The sequence below is a fragment of the Xiphophorus maculatus genome, chromosome 12 (assembly GCF_002775205.1).
Source record: "Xiphophorus maculatus strain JP 163 A chromosome 12, X_maculatus-5.0-male, whole genome shotgun sequence".
Lineage (NCBI taxonomy): Eukaryota > Metazoa > Chordata > Actinopteri > Cyprinodontiformes > Poeciliidae > Xiphophorus > Xiphophorus maculatus.
In genome coordinates, this window is record NC_036454.1 from 16,742,544 (window position 1) to 16,761,564 (window position 19,021).

The 19,021-nt window shown below is 37.9% G+C and overlaps 1 protein-coding gene and 1 pseudogene across 3 annotated transcripts; one reads left to right on the top strand and one right to left on the bottom strand.

The window, feature by feature from the left end:
• Positions 1-699: 699 nt before the first annotated feature.
• Positions 700-3,797, bottom strand: LOC106700355 (annotated as a pseudogene).
• Positions 3,798-15,777: 11,980 nt separating this feature from the next.
• On the top strand, positions 15,778-19,021 carry rfk (riboflavin kinase). Of its 3 annotated transcripts, none has more exons than XM_023344249.1 (5): positions 15,778-16,034; positions 16,114-16,310; positions 17,617-17,768; positions 18,153-18,255; positions 18,421-19,021. In XM_023344249.1, the coding sequence occupies exons 2-5, from the start codon at positions 16,229-16,231 to the stop codon at positions 18,591-18,593; spliced, it is 510 nt and encodes a 169-aa protein (XP_023200017.1). In that variant the 5' UTR covers positions 15,778-16,034; positions 16,114-16,228; the 3' UTR covers positions 18,594-19,021. The 3 variants fall into 3 exon arrangements, with proteins under 3 accessions (XP_023200017.1, XP_023200016.1, XP_014324169.2); XM_023344248.1 differs by having other exon boundaries at positions 16,117-16,310; XM_014468683.2 differs by having other exon boundaries at positions 15,778-16,310.

Sequence of the window (19,021 nt, forward strand, 5' to 3'; positions counted from 1 at the left end):
GAAACGCCTCCTCCATTACTCGACACACGCCTCGAAGCTTCGGCACATCACGTAACATCACTAGTCATCATTAAACCATCACTTTACTTCTACCTGGGTCTAAGCGTCCTGCCTCACTATCTCCCCCCATTTCATGACACAAATGGTACACTCACTGACTTCCTGTTCAATGCACTCATCTACTGCTGGCCACCACAATAAACTTTTTCCCCATCACTTTTTAAAAAATCTTCAGAGCTACTAATAACTTGCAGTGTGTACCAGTAATGATTATTGTTTTACAAGACTGAATATTTAAATTAAGCCCTTAACATCCCATTTTTTTGTCTCCCAGTCTGTTTCTTCTTTTATTTGTTTCTTGTGATTTTCTAATAAAAAATGCTCTCATCGGGATCCATTGATTTGTATTACCAAAAAACTATAAACATTATGCCTTTCATCTTAACTACATTTACTTTAGGACTGATGAAGGGAGAAAAAAATAAAATTGGTCAATAACAAATGAGACTTGCCTACTAGAGAATTGTGAGCAGAGGTTGATTAGCTAAAATATTTAACTAATCAAATTTTTAGTAAACACACAAGTCCAAATGCGTTTTTGTTTATCAAGTATTATCTGCAGTCAGCCAGATTGTCTAGACTTCCGGCCTTATAGAAAGACAGACTGCTGTCAAAACAGAAAATGTCACAAGGAAAAGAAAAGATAAACAGATGTTAGCAAGTCATGTCGGCTTGATTACATCGGCTGATCATTTGTATTCATAAGCTGATCATAAGCTTGACGCTCTCCGTCTTTCCCATTCGGTCCAGTTGATGACAAAACGACAAAAAACCAGACTGGATAAAGTTAAACCGTTTACTTCAGAAATAAAAACGGTACAAATGTTACTTTTACACAAAATAATAAAAAGTAAATAAGAGAGTCTAAAGAGAGAGGTCAACAAACTGTGTGGCTAAACTCCAACTGCCCAACTATTGTTCCCTAGCCACACCCTAAAATCCTTAACTGCAAATAAAAGACGGCTTTAGTATAGTCCAATGTAACAAATTTGTATGCATTGGAGATTTAACTAGTAATCATTTTTATCCAAATAAACAAATTATCATAAGAAATATAAATTTTATTTATCTTAAAGGTCTGAACGAACAAAACTGAATTTAGGCTTCTACACACTGGTTACAGGATGAATTGCTACCTCTGAACCACAGTGGCCTCAAAGTATTCATAAACTCCCCTGCCCCCCTCCACCGTTTTCACCCCCACAGATAAAAATTTACTATCCAACCATAAATATGTTCCAGTAGATCATCTTGTTTCAAGTAATCTATTAAGACCAGAAAGAATTTCACCTTCTGATTCAGCCAGAGCTTTCTGTCTGAGATGTTTCTCCAAGCAGAAGACAGGAATGGGATCTTTGTACACATCAAATTTGTTGGCAAATAGGTGATGGTTCTCCAGCAGCCATTTTACATCCCCAGCTCCATATACACAAATTGACCGTATGTGGCTGCCCTCACACGGAGGATACACTGCTGAATGCTGTGATCCTTCATGCGACGCCCATTTCACTAGTCGTACAATGGCATTCATGTCCGTTTGATCGTACTTAGTGTGGGGTCTCGTCGAGCCAGGCACACCGGGGACTCGTTGAATGGTCGCCCACAGGAACTCATCAGGACTGTAGGTGTCTTTGAACCATTCGATAAGAGCTTGTACTCGAGTGTCGTTCAAAACACTCTGGACGTAGCCCCGAGTTACCACGATATAGGCATTTCCTGACTTAATGGGGAAGTTGAAGGGAGGCGGACTCTTTGACTTTCCTGTCGACTGAAAACGCAGAGTAAATAAAAATTAATAAAGTATTGATAATTAGGTCTCAACACAAACCACAAACGTTTCCAAATGTACCTTGATTATCCCATTAACAATCTGGTGAACAGTTGATACCCTCCACTTCTTAGCTTGAGACACATCTTCGGACTCCATGCTGTTGCTGCCTTTCAGTGAGCGCAGTATTCTTACCATTTCCAAATTGGTTTTTAGAGGGAAGTCTTGTCCACACAGGTTGATGAAGTATTTCCACTCTGCACTGTATTCATAAAGGTCAGCCATGCAGTTGAGGTCAGCTTGGACACGAGTCCACCCAGCATAGACCACGGTCTCAGCCTTTCTGACCATGAAGACATTGGGGAAACAGGAAGCGATGCTGCTAATGGCAGCTATTACAGAGGGCTGGGATTTTTTGTCCACATGAATACAATAAATGTTCTGAGGTGCATAGATGGCTCGTAGCAGTCGCTCAAAGTTCTGCACCTAAAATATGACGAAAAACAAAATTATGTTCCTTTTCTTTCTACAGGAGTGAAACATTGACCTGTGAGGAAATGCATGTTCAGTTTTCTAGCAGTTTTAAACCCTTGAAAGAGAAACATCACAAAATCTCTGTCACTTTTTCCAGAATAAGCAAGTGCCTGCTTACATTTTCTTTATTTATTTTAATAACATCACAATCTGTGTCTTCTCTGCATTGTTGTGCCATTGACTCAAATACTGTTTCATTTCATGTGATGGGGAAAAATGATGGGAAAGGGATTCGGATGAGGCTCATTTGTCAGATCAAAAGTACCTTCTTAAAATCAAAACCTTTAAGCAGGTATTAAATATAGTATTCAGTAAGCTCACATTTTAGAAATAAAAATGTTTGTTTCTTTTGACCTGATGTAATATTTAAATGTTTTGCCATTATTAGCAATGAGTAGAAAGTCAACAATAACAGAAATGAGAATGTATATGTAATATATAATTAAATGTAATGTTAGAATGCACTTACTTTGTGATGAACAACTATAGAATAAGCCAGAGGAAAGTCTTCTTCTTCTTTGCTAAGGGAAAATGTTATATATTTCCTCTTTGACTTGAATTTCCTGTAACAATGTTGAAAGTCATTATGTGTCACTGAAATGATTGATTTTCTAAAAGAAATAAAAATCTTAGCAACAATATCCAAAGCCCTTAAACGTTTCACATGTTGTTGCGATGCAACCACAAACCAGCATATTGAGGTTTTATGTGACAGAGCAATACAAAGTGCTGCATAACTGCGAAGTAGAAGGAAAATGTTTTCTCATTTCTTTCCTCAGAAATGACATTTATGCTTAGATGGATCATAGGAGTGGCTCAGTTATCAATGAATAAAATCCATTACAATCAATTGTCTTCAGAAGTTATTTTATTAGCAAACAGAGTTTGTCTATGTGTCATTTTTTCCTCATCTATAAATTAATCTGTCCTTTAATGGTCTTAGGGGATTTGAATACAAGTGTACTCATAATCTCGTTCTACTCAATGTTTTTCTGTCATAAAATTGCAACAAAATGTGAAAAAATTCTAGGGTTATGAATAGTTCTGCGATGCTCTGTAGTTTAAAGCAACACACCTGCAGTCTTTGGTTTCATTGATGTAATACTCATCAGGGATCTGAATATTTTTCTGGAACTCTTTTGTGTTGGTTAATAGTTTGGCTTCCTGCAGCGCCTCTGTGTTTCCCTCCTGGATTGCTGAGCAGTTGCACACCCCCTCTGGGCCGAAGTCATAATCCCTGTACTCCAATGAGCGATTACTGTGGATTAGGTGAGTAGACAAGGGTGACTCCAGCTGAAGGGCCAGGAACAGCGTCCACAGTGATCCCAGTGCAAAGGTGAGTTTCAGTAGCAGCTGGTGCCAGCTTTGGTTGCAGAATGGCATGGTTTCAAGACGGCCTCAGGATAGTGAGTTCTATAAAGAAGCCAGCAGTCATTTGCACATGATTTTATAGTTCCTTCCAGTCAGAGATTAGTTTTATATGCATTTGAATGTATCATTTTTTTGAGAATGTTGAGTAAAACTTTTATCCTTTACCAAGAACGAGGGGGATTTTCCACAGTGTTTGAAACAGTTGCAGAGTTGAATATAGATTTGTAAATCCCTGTTCCTGGAAATAAAAATCATTGTTTAGACTCATGCGTAATGTTGACATATACTAAAATGTAGACATGTCCTTTATTTGAGTGCTGAGTTTTAGAGAGACCAAAAAGGAGAAAGAGAACAAGAGTGAGATGTGGTTTCACAAGGAGAGAAGTTTACAGTCATAAGTTCTCTCATGTTATTGATGCACAAGTTAGAACATATTCACAAAAAAGCCAAATAATTGCATTGATAGCTCTAGTGCAGGGGTCTCAAACTCCAGTCCTTGAGGGCCACACACCTGCAGTTTTTAGATGTGCCACAGGTACAAACCACTGGAATGAAATGGCTTAATTACCTCCGCCTTGTGTAGATCAGTTCTCCCAGCCTTGCTAATGACCTAATTATTCTATTCAGGTGTGGTGCAGCAGAGGCACATCTAAAAGTTGCAGGACTGCGGCCCTCGAGGACTGGAGTTTGAGACACCTGCTCTAGTGTAATGTACACAGATTACTCACTGTTCTCTCTGATTGCTTCATTTTTAAACAATACAATATTGATTAAAGTTTCACAAATCACAAACATGGTTTTAAATATTCTGCTATTAGAGCAGAATAATCCAGTCCAGGTTTGAAGAGTATAGGGGTTGTAGTTTTTAAACTAGAGTCGATTAAAGATGCCGAAACTGGTGAAAAAAGGAATCGCCCTTTAGCCATTTCCAGACTCGGAAGCTAGAATTGGAAAACAATTTTCAGCTCAGAGATCAGCTATCCTCCTCCTTGCCACAATGGCAGCGTTCCTCCCACCGTGCATTTTCTTGAAGTCTCAGAAAAATCACAGTCAGGCTATAAAACAATAGCTCAGCTCTCTCTTCTTCTTTTGTCTCAGAAAAACAACTCCCGTTAGGTCGCGTAATAACGAAGCACAAGCACGTGGCGCCTGGAGGCGGGGCGCTACAGCCCCCCACCGCCAGGAGGCGGCACCTGCTACAGAGCCGAGCCGAGCCGAGTCAAGCCAGCAGAGCCGGGCCGAGCCGTGCCGCGCCGGGCTGCTGATGTAGAGCCGGTGGAAAAGGGGGAAAACTTTCTCCATAAATTACAATATTACTGAAAGGGTTTTTTTTTTTGTATTTCCATCACCAACTGAAAGACATATGTCAAAAAAGACCTTCCAATTTCATAACTGTGAGGGCCTCCACCCCCAGTCTACCCCCCCTTTTCCCGTGTTCCCACCAACTTGCAACGTAAGGTTGCACCCTTGGATGCGGTCACAGAAAGAAAAAAAGCTGTAGGAAATTTTGATGGGGATTGTCCCTGTCAGGCCAAAGTTGGTGGGCACTTGTCCACACAGTCCTTCAGAAAGTTACGCCCATGATGGTTGTTACTATTGGCTGCAGAGTTAGGTAAAGAGTGCCGCTACAGGAAATTCCTGTTCCATATGTAAAGTGCGTTATAAATTAGATCAGGCGTAAAACAAGGAAAAGAAACTAAGAGTTGTTTACTGCCCTTGAGCCGCACCCAAAGAGATGCTTCTCGCCTTTTAAGTTGCTGTTGTGTATGACACACTAGGTCAAATAAACATAATGATCAAGTGTAACTGGGTCTATATTAATAGTTGTATATTTTCACAAAATGTTTTCTTTAATGTATTTGTCCTCTTATACTTGACTGTCCTTGTGTTCATCTGCTATAAGGGGTTGGTCCTCCAACTCTGCCTTACTTTCTTCTTCTTTTGTTCAGGGTCCTCCAGGACTGTTATAAATATTAAGTTATTAATTTCCTCTTCCCTTTTGCATTTTCATTTGAGTTGCTATTACTCAAATGTAACATTTATAACATTTGATGCATGCTAACGCTATTATTTTGTATAGATCGGGTTGGAGAACTGGAGCACATGCTACATGCTAATGCTAATATCTCCCGATTGACAGATTAAATAAACGGAGACCGCCTCCAAACCCAGACTTGGTGTTTTGTGGTTTGTCCGATCACCTCATAACACACACAACGCAGAAGTCCACCGGTCACACAAGCACATAACTGGAAGTAGCACATGGCAACGTTTTTTTGTCGAACCAGAAAACATCTCTTCTCTTCACAGGTTCCTCACCTCTCTTGTGCACAAGAGCGCCACCAAGGGCGAATTGTTATATTTCATTTACCTTCAGATTTTACAACCAAACAGCCTCCAACACGTAGGTACGGAAGAGGATAAGGGCCACAGGAAAAAAAAAGAGAATTCTGACTTTAATCTCAGTATTCTGACTTTAATCTTAAAATTCTGACTTTAAACTCAGAATTCTGACTTTAATCTTAGAATTCTGACGTTAATCTTAGAATTCTGACTTTAAACTCACAATTCTGACGTTAATCTCAGTATTCTGACGTTAATCTCAGTATTCTGACTTTAATCTCAGTATTCTGACTTTAATCTTAGAATTCTGACGTTAATCTTAGAATTCTGACTTTAAACTCACAATTCTGACTTTAATCTCAGTATTCTGACTTTAATATAAAAATTCTGATTTTAAACTCAGAATTCTGACTTTAAACTCAGAATTCTGACTTTAATCTTAGAATTCTGACGTTAATCTTAGAATTCTGACTTTAAACTCACAATTCTGACGTTAATCTTAGAATTCTGATTTTAAACTCAGAATTCTGACTTTAAACTCAGAATTCTGACTTTAAACTCAGAATTCTGACGTTAATTTTAGAATTCTGACTTTAAACTCAGAATTCTGACGTTAATTTTAGAATTCTGACTTTAAACTCACAATTCTGATTTTAAAATCAGAATTCTGACTTTAAACTCACAATTCTGATTTTAAACTCAGAATTCTGACTTTAAACTCAGAATTCTGACGTTAATTTTAGAATTCTGACTTTAATCTCAGTATTCTGACTTTAATCTTAGTATTCTGACTTTAAAGTCAGAATTCTTTTTTTTTTCGGTGGCCCTAATCCTCTTCCGTACGTAGGAGCATAATCACACCAAAAGTGTCTAATAATCTTAAATCTGGAGGTTCAATTATTTCTTTGATTGCAACACCACAGTTGCCTCGCCAATTTACTTGAAACACAAAGGTAACCAAAAAAAAAAAAAAAAAACAGTGATGATAAAAAGCTTCCAGAATTGTGCATAGTTTCGAATATCCAACTTGAGACCAACTTCACTGCGGTAATTGGGGCCTGCCATGCAAAGCAATGGCAGGAACCTATTACTATTGTCGGAGAAGTGTTTCTTTCTTCTTCTTTATTTTTCTTCCGTAACCGTTAATGCGGCTCGTACCGCTGGGTGCACACCTACAAATGAGGTATCAAAACGTCCAGAAAATTCACGCCATTCCAGCTATTACTTTTGGTGGGATTTGGGCTTAACGTGGCGACATAATTCGCAAAAAACTACGAAAAAAAACCCATTATAAGTCAATGGGAAAAATCCTAGAAATACCCTATTTTTGAGGATTTTCTGTGTCGTCACAATTTCACCTAGAAATGCCATTCAAATTTCATTTTGTAGATACGTCTGTGATCTCTTCGAAAGTGAAGACGGCTCGTCGATACCAGTTACGGTTTGTCCACAATTTGCCTCTAAGCGACCCAAAGTTTCTCATTTTTCCTAAAGTTAGAGTGCGTCTCTGGCTGCTTAGAGTGAGAGATGAAGACAACTTTTTCAGCCCAAATCATTTTTGAAATCGCCATCACGCCCACAAATATCGCACGATTAGTATCAAAATCGGTCCTGACATTGATACGCCTGTCTGCTCCGGTAAAATGTTTTCGAAATTTATCTAGACCGTACGGTTTTCTGTCACGGTGCTTCAGAGCAAAGTCATGCGACAGGATTTTCTGAGGCTGTCTGAGGCTCTCTCCCATGTATTTGAATAGAATTTCAGATCTGGGCACAACATTTCTTTCTCTCATCGCTGTAAATGCTCTGACTGAGGTACAGATATGAATCTCGGGACTATAGCAGAAGACACATTGCCCTCTCATACGCTCGAAACGCTTTTCGAATATGTATTACGGTTCCCGAACACGAAGGATTTGTTTCCAATGCTTTTTTTCAGTAAAACGTGTAGGCTCAAACACACAATTGTGTGTTTGAGCATGTATGATTCACAGCTCACACCTGCTGAGACCATTATTTACCATGGCAACGGAACTCAAGAGGCTATTGGCTGGTGGTCAGGACTACAAATACGCATCGCTGTAGTTCTATCTATCCTCAGTTGAAACAGATCAGGACTGAGAACTGGCCTTTAGAACTACTTGCTGCTATGGGCTGTATATAACTGATTTAACTCAGTAACTGTTACACATGGGATTAGTTTGGAACTTTAAAATTAAGCATATTGAAAATTTCAAAATAAAAGCCCTGAATATTTTTACATGACGTAATTGCTCTTTTTGGCTTTATTTGACTTTTTCATCCAAAGCACTCTTACACGTGGTATTAGTTCGGAACTTTAAAATGAAGCATACTGAAAATTTCAAAATAAAAGCCTTGAATATTTTTACATCAGCTACTTGTGTTTTGAGCATTATATAACTATTTTCACCCAAGGACTATTACGCATGGGATTAGTTTGTCCCTTTGAAATGAAGTTTAACAAAACTTCCAAAATAAAAGCCTTGACAATATTTTAAATCGTACCGAATGGTGCACGTCCACCTCGCTTAACGTTCTTGCGGTTCTCCGCGTGCCACTGATTACGTCGCGGCGTTCTTTAGCGTCGATGCCGATTTGTAGCGACGACGCCGTGCCCAAACCCCACGGGCGCGCCTCGGCAGGCCCCGGCTAAATTTCTTCCGAAATTTTCTAGTTTAAGAGATTACTCCCCTCCTTTAATGTCCTTCCTACAGATCCCAACCCACCCCCCCCAAAAAATATCCAGAATTTCTTTCCGGGATAGCAATGTACATATTAGCCATAGTTTAATTTATATATTATTTGAGTTTTCATACCTACTGATGAATTGTGCGATAGTTAAAAAAAAAAAAAAAAAAAAAAAGCTTAAACTATTATGATGTTGGTAGCGGGAAATTGCACACCATGGAGCAGAGAACATATTCATCACGGACTGTAAAACATTCCACTCAAACGTGTCTCGAAAGCAGTGTTGTATAAAGTACTGAAATCTCAGAGTCAAGTAAAAGTACAAGTACCTCTCCAAAATATGACTTTGGTAAAAGTCCAAGCCACTGACTGAAATGTTACTTGAGTTAAAGTCTTAAAGTATCTGAAACGTCTTTTACTTAAGTATGGAAATTGCTGTAAAAATGGATGTACTCAAGTAATGTAATGAAAAGTATAAGTAAAAAGTAAAACAAGGCAAATGTAGTTTGAATGACTTTTTTTTATATTTTGGTAAACTTGTCAAATACACTTGAAATAATGTACACAACCAAGTGCAGGCAAAATTAAACCTGCTAATAGATATACCTGCAGGCATCATTTAGTTAAGAAAATTAGGTGCTTTACCTATAGCACAAGGTTAACTTAACCTGCTTTACAACTGATTATTATTCGTTAAATTCAGTCTAAATTGCTATCGCTATGGCTTCTGTCCCCCTTTGAACAGAGGAGTCTAGGTAGCCTGCTACAGTCAACATTAGGCCTAAGCTAAATACACCACGTGTGGAAATGAAACAATGCCAAACAAAGTTCATCTATACAGGTAACGTTATGCTCAAGATTTCACAATAGTGCCTAGTGACCAAGCTATAGTTACTGAAACAGGAGGATTATAACCATTTCATAAGAAGTTACCTCGATGTGTTTCTTCAAGTTGGACGGGGAGTTTTTGTAAGATAGAATTTTCACATCTTCGGGCAGGAATAACATAAACTGCATGCGGTACGACGAATCTTTAACACCCACGAAAGAGTATATTGTGTTTAAATAAGGCCATAGGCTCTCATCACCAGCTGGTGGTTCCCCTGGAGCCGTGTCTGACGTAGTTGCAGTCTTTGTGGTCTCGGTCTCCTCCTCCATGTGGCTGCTGCTGATTGCGAGACTTGCTTTGTGTTTAATTGGAGAAGCGAAACAAGTGTATCCTATTGGAGGTGATGAACAAGCCCAGGCAAGTAGCCTACTTGCTACTTGCTAATCAGTAGGTGGGGTCAAAACACTTGCGTTTCTCTCTCTCGCTTTTTTGTAACGAGTAACTAAACCACACATTGAAAATGTATCGGAGTAAAAGTACGCAATTAAGTTCGGAAATATAGTGAAGTAAAAGTGAAAGTTATCAAAAATTTTCATACTTGAGGAAAGTATGAAGTACTCCAAAATATACTTAAGTAAAGTAGTGAAGTGTTTTTACTTCCTTACTTTACAACACTGCTCGAAAGGTGTCAAAACCAACCTGTCAGAGAACGCCCACCTTTTAGGGTTTTCATGGATAAGAAACATGATAACATTGAGAATATTTTTAGAAGTTGCATATCTAAAGCCGTTTTCTCATTGTGCTCTATCGATCACTATTCTGCCAGTGATCGCCCCCTCGCGGAAGCACACACTTCAAGTTGATGTTTTGTTTTGTTTTTTCTTTTTTTCTTTGCTCTTCAACACACCAATATGACAGGTACAAAATGCGCATGATAATATTTCTGGCTGAAATGTTTTCTTATTACTAAATGAAGCGTCTCTTTTGCGTAGTAAATTTGGTGTTTCTCTTTCATGAAATATAAGGCCTATGGACCTCGATATAATTTTCTTTTATTTTTGTGTATTATTTACAAAATACTGTGAACAGGCTGTGAACAGATCGGTGATAGCGTTCAGTGTTAAATCCGACTTAATTCGGAACATGACGACGTTGGATTTGGAAAGAAGTGACTGTAATAGTATGGAGTGTAGTGACGAGGAAGGAAGGAGTGGTCGGAATGAAGATAAAGAGTGGGAAAGGGTGGGAAAGGGTGGAAAGAAGCAGCGAGCTGCTGAAAGAAAGAGGAAAAAAGGAAATGAGGAAAGCACTGAAGACACTGGTAATGAAGGAATTGAGGAAGGAAAAGAAGCACCAAAAAGACAAAATCTGAACATTATAATAAGATTTGATGAAGGAGAAGGAGTCAAGAAGATTGATCCACTTAAACTAACAAAAGCACTTAAGACACATGTTGGGGAAATTAAACATGCTAAAGTACTGAGAGATGGAAATCTTTTGATTGGCTGTAATTCTGAAGGTCAGGTTGAAAAGGCGAAAAAGCTTGGATGGGTGTGTAAAGTCAAAATTAGAGCAGTTGTTAAAGTGGGTGAAAAAAGAAATAATGAAAGCAAAGGAATCATAACAGGAGTGCCGTTAAGTGTTGACATGAAGGAATTAATTGAGAATCTGAAAGAAAGAAACAAGGAAGTAAAAGGAGCACGAAGAATGACAAGGGTTACAGAGAAGATTGAAACAGAAACTGTGTTGCTGGAGTTTGAAACAAAAGAAATGCCAAGGGAGGTTTTCTTTGGCTTGATAAGATTTAGTGTCAGGGAATATGTGCCCAAACCAGTGAGGTGCTTCAACTGTCAGGAATTTGGCCACATTGCAAAAATGTGTAAAGGAAAAAGGAGATGTGCCCGTTGTTCTGGAGACCATGAATATGGTAAATGTGGAGTTGGAGTTAAACCAAAGTGCTGTAGTTGTGGAGGAGAGCATAGTGTCGCTTTTTGGGGATGCGAGGTAATGAAACGACAATCAATGATACAGAAAACAAAAGTTACGCAGAAAGTAACATATGCAGAGGCGTGTAAAGTAGTTGAGAAAGAGAAACAAACTGGGAAATCTCTAACAGGAGAAAAGCAAGTAATTTCAAAAATTATGGAAATGGTTGAAAAGAAAATTGAAGAGGAAAAAAAGAAAATAATGACTTTTATTGCAGGAGTTATAAATACAACATCGGATGTGAAATCAAAAACGGGAAGGATTCAGATTATTGTAAAGGCAGCATGCCATAGTTTAGACTTAAAGAATATTCGGTGGGAGGACATAAGGGGGGAACTGTGTAGTCAGGCAAGTCAAGAAGGATAGTCTCAATATTGCAATGGAATGCGAGGAGTCTTCTGTCAAATGGGCAAGATTTTAAACAGTTTATTTACGAGTTAAAAGAAAAACCTGATGTAATTTCTATACAGGAAACTTGGCTGAGGCCTTTTTTGGATTTTAAATTAGATGGATATATTGCAGTTAGATATGATCGAGAAGAAGGAAATGGGGGAGGGTGTCTTTCTTTGATTAAAGAAGGTATTCCGTATAAAGTTATTGGAAGAAAAGGAGATTTGGAGTATGTTGCAACTGAAATATGGGTGGAAGAGAAGGTACTGTTGGTTTTAAATTTTTACAATCCTTGTAAAAAGCTTGAGGTAAGTAAACTTGAAGAGTTTACTTACCTCACCAAATAACCAAATGTTATTTGGTGTGGAGATTTTAATGCACATCATTCATTATGGGGTAGTGAAAAAGTAGATTATAATGGGAACATTTTAGAAGAATTTCTAGATAGTAATAATTTGGTTTGCTTGAATAATGGAAAGAAGACAAGAATTGATATAAATTCAGGTAAGGAATCTGTACTAGATCTGACATTTGTTTCTAGCTGTTTAGCTCCACTATGTGATTGGCAAGTTAAAAATAAGTCATTTGGTAGTGATCACTACATTATAATCAGCAAAATAAGGATGGGCCAGGTGCATAGGCCTGAAATGATAGGAGGAAAGTGGATATTTGAGAAAGCAAATTGGGAGGAATTTTATAACCTATGTGATAGGAAAATTTTAAATGTTCAAAATGATCAGAGTATTGAAAGTATGAACCGAGTGATTAGTCAGGGTATTTTAGTTGCTGCAGAGGAGGCTATTCCAAAAACATCAGGGAAAAATAGGAGTAAGTTAGTTCCATGGTGGAATGAAGAGTGTAGGAAAGCAGTTAGAGAAAGAAATAAAGCATTTAAATTGGTTAAAAGGTCTCATAATTTTCAACATTTAATTGAATATAAAAAGTCACAAGCCAAAGTCAGGAGAACAATAAGGAGCACAAAAAGAGAATACTGGAGAGGTTTCTGTGACACAATTGGCAGTAGTACAAAACTAGGGGATGTTTGGGGGATGATCAAAAAAATGGGAGGAGATAGAAGGGAATGGAGTTATCCTATACTAAATAAAAATGATATAGTAGCTGTAACTGACAAGGAAAAGGCTGATATGTTAGTGAGAACATTTGTGGAGATACATAGTGGTGAAAAATTTATTAGGTAATGAAATGGAGGGAAGGGAGAGAACTAAAAAGGAATATGATGGAATCTTAAGAAGAAAGGAGAATAATAATGATCTGATGAATTATCCTTTCTCTATTGGAGAACTAAAAAGAGCTTTGGATAGAACTAGGAATAGTGCTCCAGGTAAGGATGAGGTGTGTTATATAATGCTAAGACATGTAAGTGAGGAAGTTTTAAATAAATTATTAATTTTATTCAATAAGATTTGGAAGGAGGGGAGACTGCCTTGTAAGTGGAAAGAAGCTATTATTATTCCGTTGAAGAAACCTGGGAAAGATCAGAGTAACCCTGTAAATTACAGACCAATAGCTTTAACATCTAATCTGTGTAAACTGATGGAAAGGATGGTGAATGAGAGATTGACACAATATTTGGAGTCAAAACATTTAATTGCTCCTTATCAGAGTGGTTTTCATAGAGGGAGAGGAACAATGGATCCTATTTTATGTTTAGAGGATGATATTAGAAAAGCTCAGATTATTAATAAGGAAACTGTTGTTGCTGTATTTTTTGATGTGGAGAAAGCATATGATATGTTATGGAGGGAAGGGTTAATGATTAAATTACATCAGATAGGTATAGGAGGTAATATGTTTAATTGGTTATGGGATTTTTTACGGGATAGAAATATTCAAGTTAAAATAGGATGTCAGTTTTCGAAATTATGTAAAATAGAAAATGGAACCCCTCAAGGAAGTGTGGTAAGTCTAACATTATTTTCAGTTATGATCAACGATATTTTTAAAGAAGTATCCAGCGGTTTTGGTAAGTCACTTTTTGCTGATGATGGAGCATTATGGAAAAGGGGAAGAAATGTGGACCATCTTATTGTGAAAATACAGGAAGGTATAGATAAAGTGGGTAAGCGGGGAGTAAAGTGGGGCTTTAAATTTTCAATTGAAAAGACAAAAGTAATGTTTTTCACAAATAAAAAAATAGGGGTTGATAAAAAGTTGTGTTTATATGGGAAAGAGTTAGAAAGCGTTGATTGGTTTCGTTTTTTGGGAGTAGTTTTTGATAAGAAACTAACTTGGGGAAATCACATAGAACATATTATGGAGAAGAATAAAAAGGTTCTAAACATTATGAGGTGTTTAGCTGGGTTGACATGGGGTGCAAATTTCGATTCCCTTAAAAATATATATGTGTCTCTAATTAGATCAAGAATAGATTATGGGAGTGTGGTGTATGGATCAGCAGCTAAAACTAGGTTAAAAAAGTTAGATGTTATTCAAGCCAGAGCAATGAGAATATGTTTAGGGGCAGTTAAATCAACACCAATATGTGCATTACAAGTAGAGTCAGGAGAAATGCCATTAGGCATTAGAAGACAGCAGCTAATGGTCAATTATTGGATAAGTTTAAAAGGACATAATGCAGATCACCCGGTTAAGAAATTATTAGGAGAGTGTTGGGAAAGAGGAAAGAAACAAATGGATAGCTTTGGGTGGGTTGGGGATGATAGAGCGGAAATTTTTAATGTATATTATAAGGAATTTAGTCCAACTGTATTGTGGCCTTTGAGACCGACGTGGATTTGGAAATATATTAATGTAGACAGAACACTAACAAATATTAGGAAAAGGAACACATTAGATACTTGCCAAGAATTTTATAATCAAATGCAGAATAAATATAATGAATATTTGCAAATTTATACGGATGGGTCGAAAGACCCTAAAAGTGAAGCAACCAGTATAGCCATAGTGATTCCTGAATTAAAGATTAGTATTTCAAAAAGAACATCTGATTATTTGAGTGTATTCGCGGTAGAACTAGGCGCTATTTTAGTAGCTTTAGAATGGGTGGAGGAAACTGATAGGAATAAAATAATAGTTTGTAGTGACTCTCTATCTGCGTTGACGAGTATCGGAAAGGGACGTACAAAAAATCATCAAAATATTTTATATGAGATTATGGCGGTTCATCATAGGATATATGAACAAAATAAAAATGTTGTATTATTCTGGACTCCTGCTCATGTAGGTATTATGGGGAATGAAAGAGCGGACAGGCTGGCTAAGGAGACAATTAAAAAAGATGATATTGATATGCAAATAAAGTTATCTAAATCTGAAGGCAAAAGTATAATTTGGAAAGAAAGCAAGAAGATATGGGAAGCTAGGTGGGTAAATGAAATAAATGGAAGACATTTATTTAGAATACAAAATACAGTCGATGTAGAAAGGATCAGAGGATTAAACAGGAGAGAAGAGATAATTATAAATAGAATAAGAACTGGGCATAGTTTCCTAAACGGAACTCTTTTTAAGATGGGGAAACACCTTACTGGTTTATGTAGATGGTGTGATGAAGTAGAAACAGTGGGACATGTTTTGATTAAATGTAGGAAATACGCAAGTCAAAGAAGATTATTAAAAACAGAACTAGGTGTTAGTAGGGAATTGAAATTTGAGAAGGTGATCGGTCAGCTGAATAGTATTGAGGGGAAAAAGAAGATTTTCCGTTTTTTAAAAAACACTGGGATTTTTAAGAGAATTTGAGGTGTAGGTGGTAGGAGGCAATAGAGGGCAGTAGTGCAACGCAAATGGATGCAAGCTGCCGTTAAAATCTAAAGAAGAAGAAGAAGAAGATGAGCTTGATCTTCAGCACACCACGTTGCAGCCGTCCAGAAAGAAGTACTGTCATCCCCCGGGTTGCTATAGAAACAGTTGTCTTTAATTTATCCATGGTTTCACCCTCTTCAGGATCTGTTAGTGGCTGATGAAGGTAGTTAGCACCGCTAGCATAGCTGGTGAACTTTCATCATCATCTCTGCTCAGTGACTGAGGTTCAACTTTAACCAGCTTGCGGGAGGCACCTCGGTAGGAAAAGCTGACTCAGACTCGGGCGCTGGAGCTTAACTTCAGAATAAATGTACATAAATATATTGTTTTCTCATAGCAGAGTGCTAGCCGTTAAAACCGTTCCAGTCGGAACAGCCAGGCTCACTTCCTTGTGCCGTGTTCGAGGTCATTCTGTAGCCCCATCTAAAGCAGCTGTTTCCGGGATACAAAACATGAAGAGCCTCCCGTACTTCTGCCGAGGAGAGGTCGTTCGAGGTTTTGGAAGAGGAAGCAAAGAACTCGGAATTCCCACGGGTGAGGCAAGAAACGGGCACCAAACTATGAGGTTACCAGTTAGATAATATGGTACATAACTGTCTACGTAAATAACGTAAAGTCTATGGTAACAGATTCTTTACTGATTCTCGGAATTATGCAGAGGCTGGATCGTAACGTAACAAGTCCAGCTAAGTGGTTTGGTACGTCACCGGATCAGCAATTTATGCTTTACGTGAGCGTTATTCGCAACGATCATTATAAATTTGTACGTAAACGGAGCTAATCTTTTTACGTAGGTATGTGAGTTGCGTAACGGAACTTGACTGATGCTAAGAGCGCAGCTGTTGACTCAGTATGTCCGGGTGATTCTGTCCAAAATGTGAAGTCGTGTTTTATGTAACCTGACATAAATAGAGGAATTGAGCAGACGGACAAAGACCAATACAGGAGAATAAAGAAATGTATATGGAGTTCCTCGGGTTGGTAGCAAAGGCACGTTTCTTCTTATAACTTTTACTTTATCCATTTTATCCATCGTATCCATTTTTATCAGGAGTGAATAATGCCAGCGAACCGAACAAGTGTGCATTGTTTCAAAACATGATTCAGAATTTAACAATAGTCACCAAATAATATGGCCATACAAAATACTTGCAGCTAAAATGTGTTAAATATCAAATGTAAAAGTTAATTAACATTACAGAGGTAGTAGTCTTGAATACATCGTTAATTGAAGAAACTAAAAAATCATCCCTTTTATGTGTAAGCATATGCAGTAACATAACGTGTGAATGTTTTTATTGTTAAATAATAAGCCAGTTCAGATTTTGTGAAAAGTAATTTTGCAAACTTTCTCCAACAGAGATGAACTTTTTGGTTTCACAAATGAAGCAGGTTTAATCTACCAAAATAAACCTTTTTAAAAGAGTCTAATTAGATAGTCTTCCGTTTTTGAAACACTTCAGATAACCTAGTTAATAGAACTTGGATGTAATTGCACAACAAAATGATTCAAATTCAGATGTGCTGTGTGACATGCCTATTCATTTGTTTTATCTGGTGCTGCTTTGTCAAGGTCAGAATAAATCCTCTAAAGTAAATAAATCTAAGCAGAGTTGCAAATATTGTCTTTTTTGATCAACTTTAGTTTTATCATATAAAAAGGGGGGGAAAAAACAAGATATAATAAATCAGTTGTTCCCTTCTAAAAATAATCAATTCAGTCACTTACAACTTAGAGCATTTATCGTCTTGCTTACCTCTGCCTCTTTCTTTACTTTTGCCTGTTTCTTTGGTTTTTATTCCTCTTTTCTCCTTCTGTCTCTTATGTTGGGATTTACAGCCAACTTTCCGGATTCGGTGGTGGACAATCTTCCAGCAGATATCAGCACAGGAATCTATTACGGCTGGGCATGTATCGGGAATGGCGATGTTTACAAAATGGTGATGAGCATCGGCTGGAACCCGTATTACAAAAACACAAAGAAGTCCATGGTAAGGGCAAGTTGGGTGGCTTTCATTTCAGTCATAAAACTCATCCTCACTTTAAACCTGTTTGGTTGGCTGATGGTATTTGTAATTTCTTCCGTTGACACCTTTAATCGTCCCTGAGTGACAAGATCTGTAAAGTTATCTGAACAGAAACTTAAGCCCTGTGCTATGCATTTGACCTAACATGGCTCCAGGAAATAGTTACTCAAGTTTTTGCATTGAATTGGGCAGATATGTGTTCCCGGCATCACACACCTGCTTGTATCAGGGTCGTTTTGCTCTGCTAAAAGGAAAACTCCAGATGGAATTGTGATTGATTGAGCATTTCAATACATTTTGGCAAATTATCTGCTTTTGAAATTCGTGTGCATGTGTTTGGGGTTCTAGGAGACGCACATCATTCACAAATTCAAAGAAGACTTTTATGGACAGACTCTGAGTGCCGTTCTGGTGGGCTACATCCGCTCAGAGAAGAGCTTTCCCTCACTCGGTATGCTGTCATCTGCGTTTTTCGAAACTGGAATATGAAAGTCATATTCATGCATTTGTACTTTAGTGAAAGAAACGAGTCAAAGTGCCAGCAACACAGTTTCTTCCCTTTTCTTGTGCTATTTATCTCCTGACGCACAAACTGCCTTTTTGTCCTTGCTGACAGAGGATCTCATAGCGGCCATCAACAGTGACATCGAGGAGGCCAAGGTTCAGCTGGAGCTCCCGGAGCACAGCAAACTGAAAGAAGACAACTTCTTCACCAGCACGACCAATTCGTCTCCGGTCTCTTCCTCGTCCGCTGCGTCCACGTCTCAGAGCATCATCAATGGTCACTGATGGCTGGCAGAGAGGGCAGCGCTTTGTGCCCTGAGCACGTTTCTGTTTACATGTACAGCCTTATTATAAAATCTGTCAGCTGTCACATAAACAGTCAACCTCTGTGTCTTTTCACGTGGTTCTGTGTTAAAACGCTATTTTCTGACATCAGTTGTTAAACTGCACATAGCCTGAACTGTATATATTCTTGCATTATTATCTGGACCTTCTGTATATTTTGAATCTTTTAGTAGAGAGGACAAATAAAAGTCACCGATCAGATGTTTTTTGTTTTTTTTTAATTGAATGAACCATAAACTTAAAAAAAAGATAACTCAATATCTTCATATACCTAAGTCAGCATTGCAGCATCATTGTCTGTAAAAGATAATATTGCGTAGTTCATCACCATCAAAACTATAATAAAGTTGCAACTTATGTAACCTTCA

Bases quoted from the DNA above. Each gene is read 5' to 3' on its own strand.
- rfk (XM_014468683.2), top strand. From the start codon at position 16,085: ATGTACATAAATATATTGTTTTCTCATAGCAGAGTGCTAGCCGTTAAA. The intron at 16,311-17,616 runs GTGAGGCAAGAA...TGGGATTTACAG, and splicing joins AGAACTCGGAATTCCCACGG to CCAACTTTCCGGATTCGGTG. The intron at 18,256-18,420 runs GTATGCTGTCAT...CCTTGCTGACAG, and splicing joins GAAGAGCTTTCCCTCACTCG to AGGATCTCATAGCGGCCATC.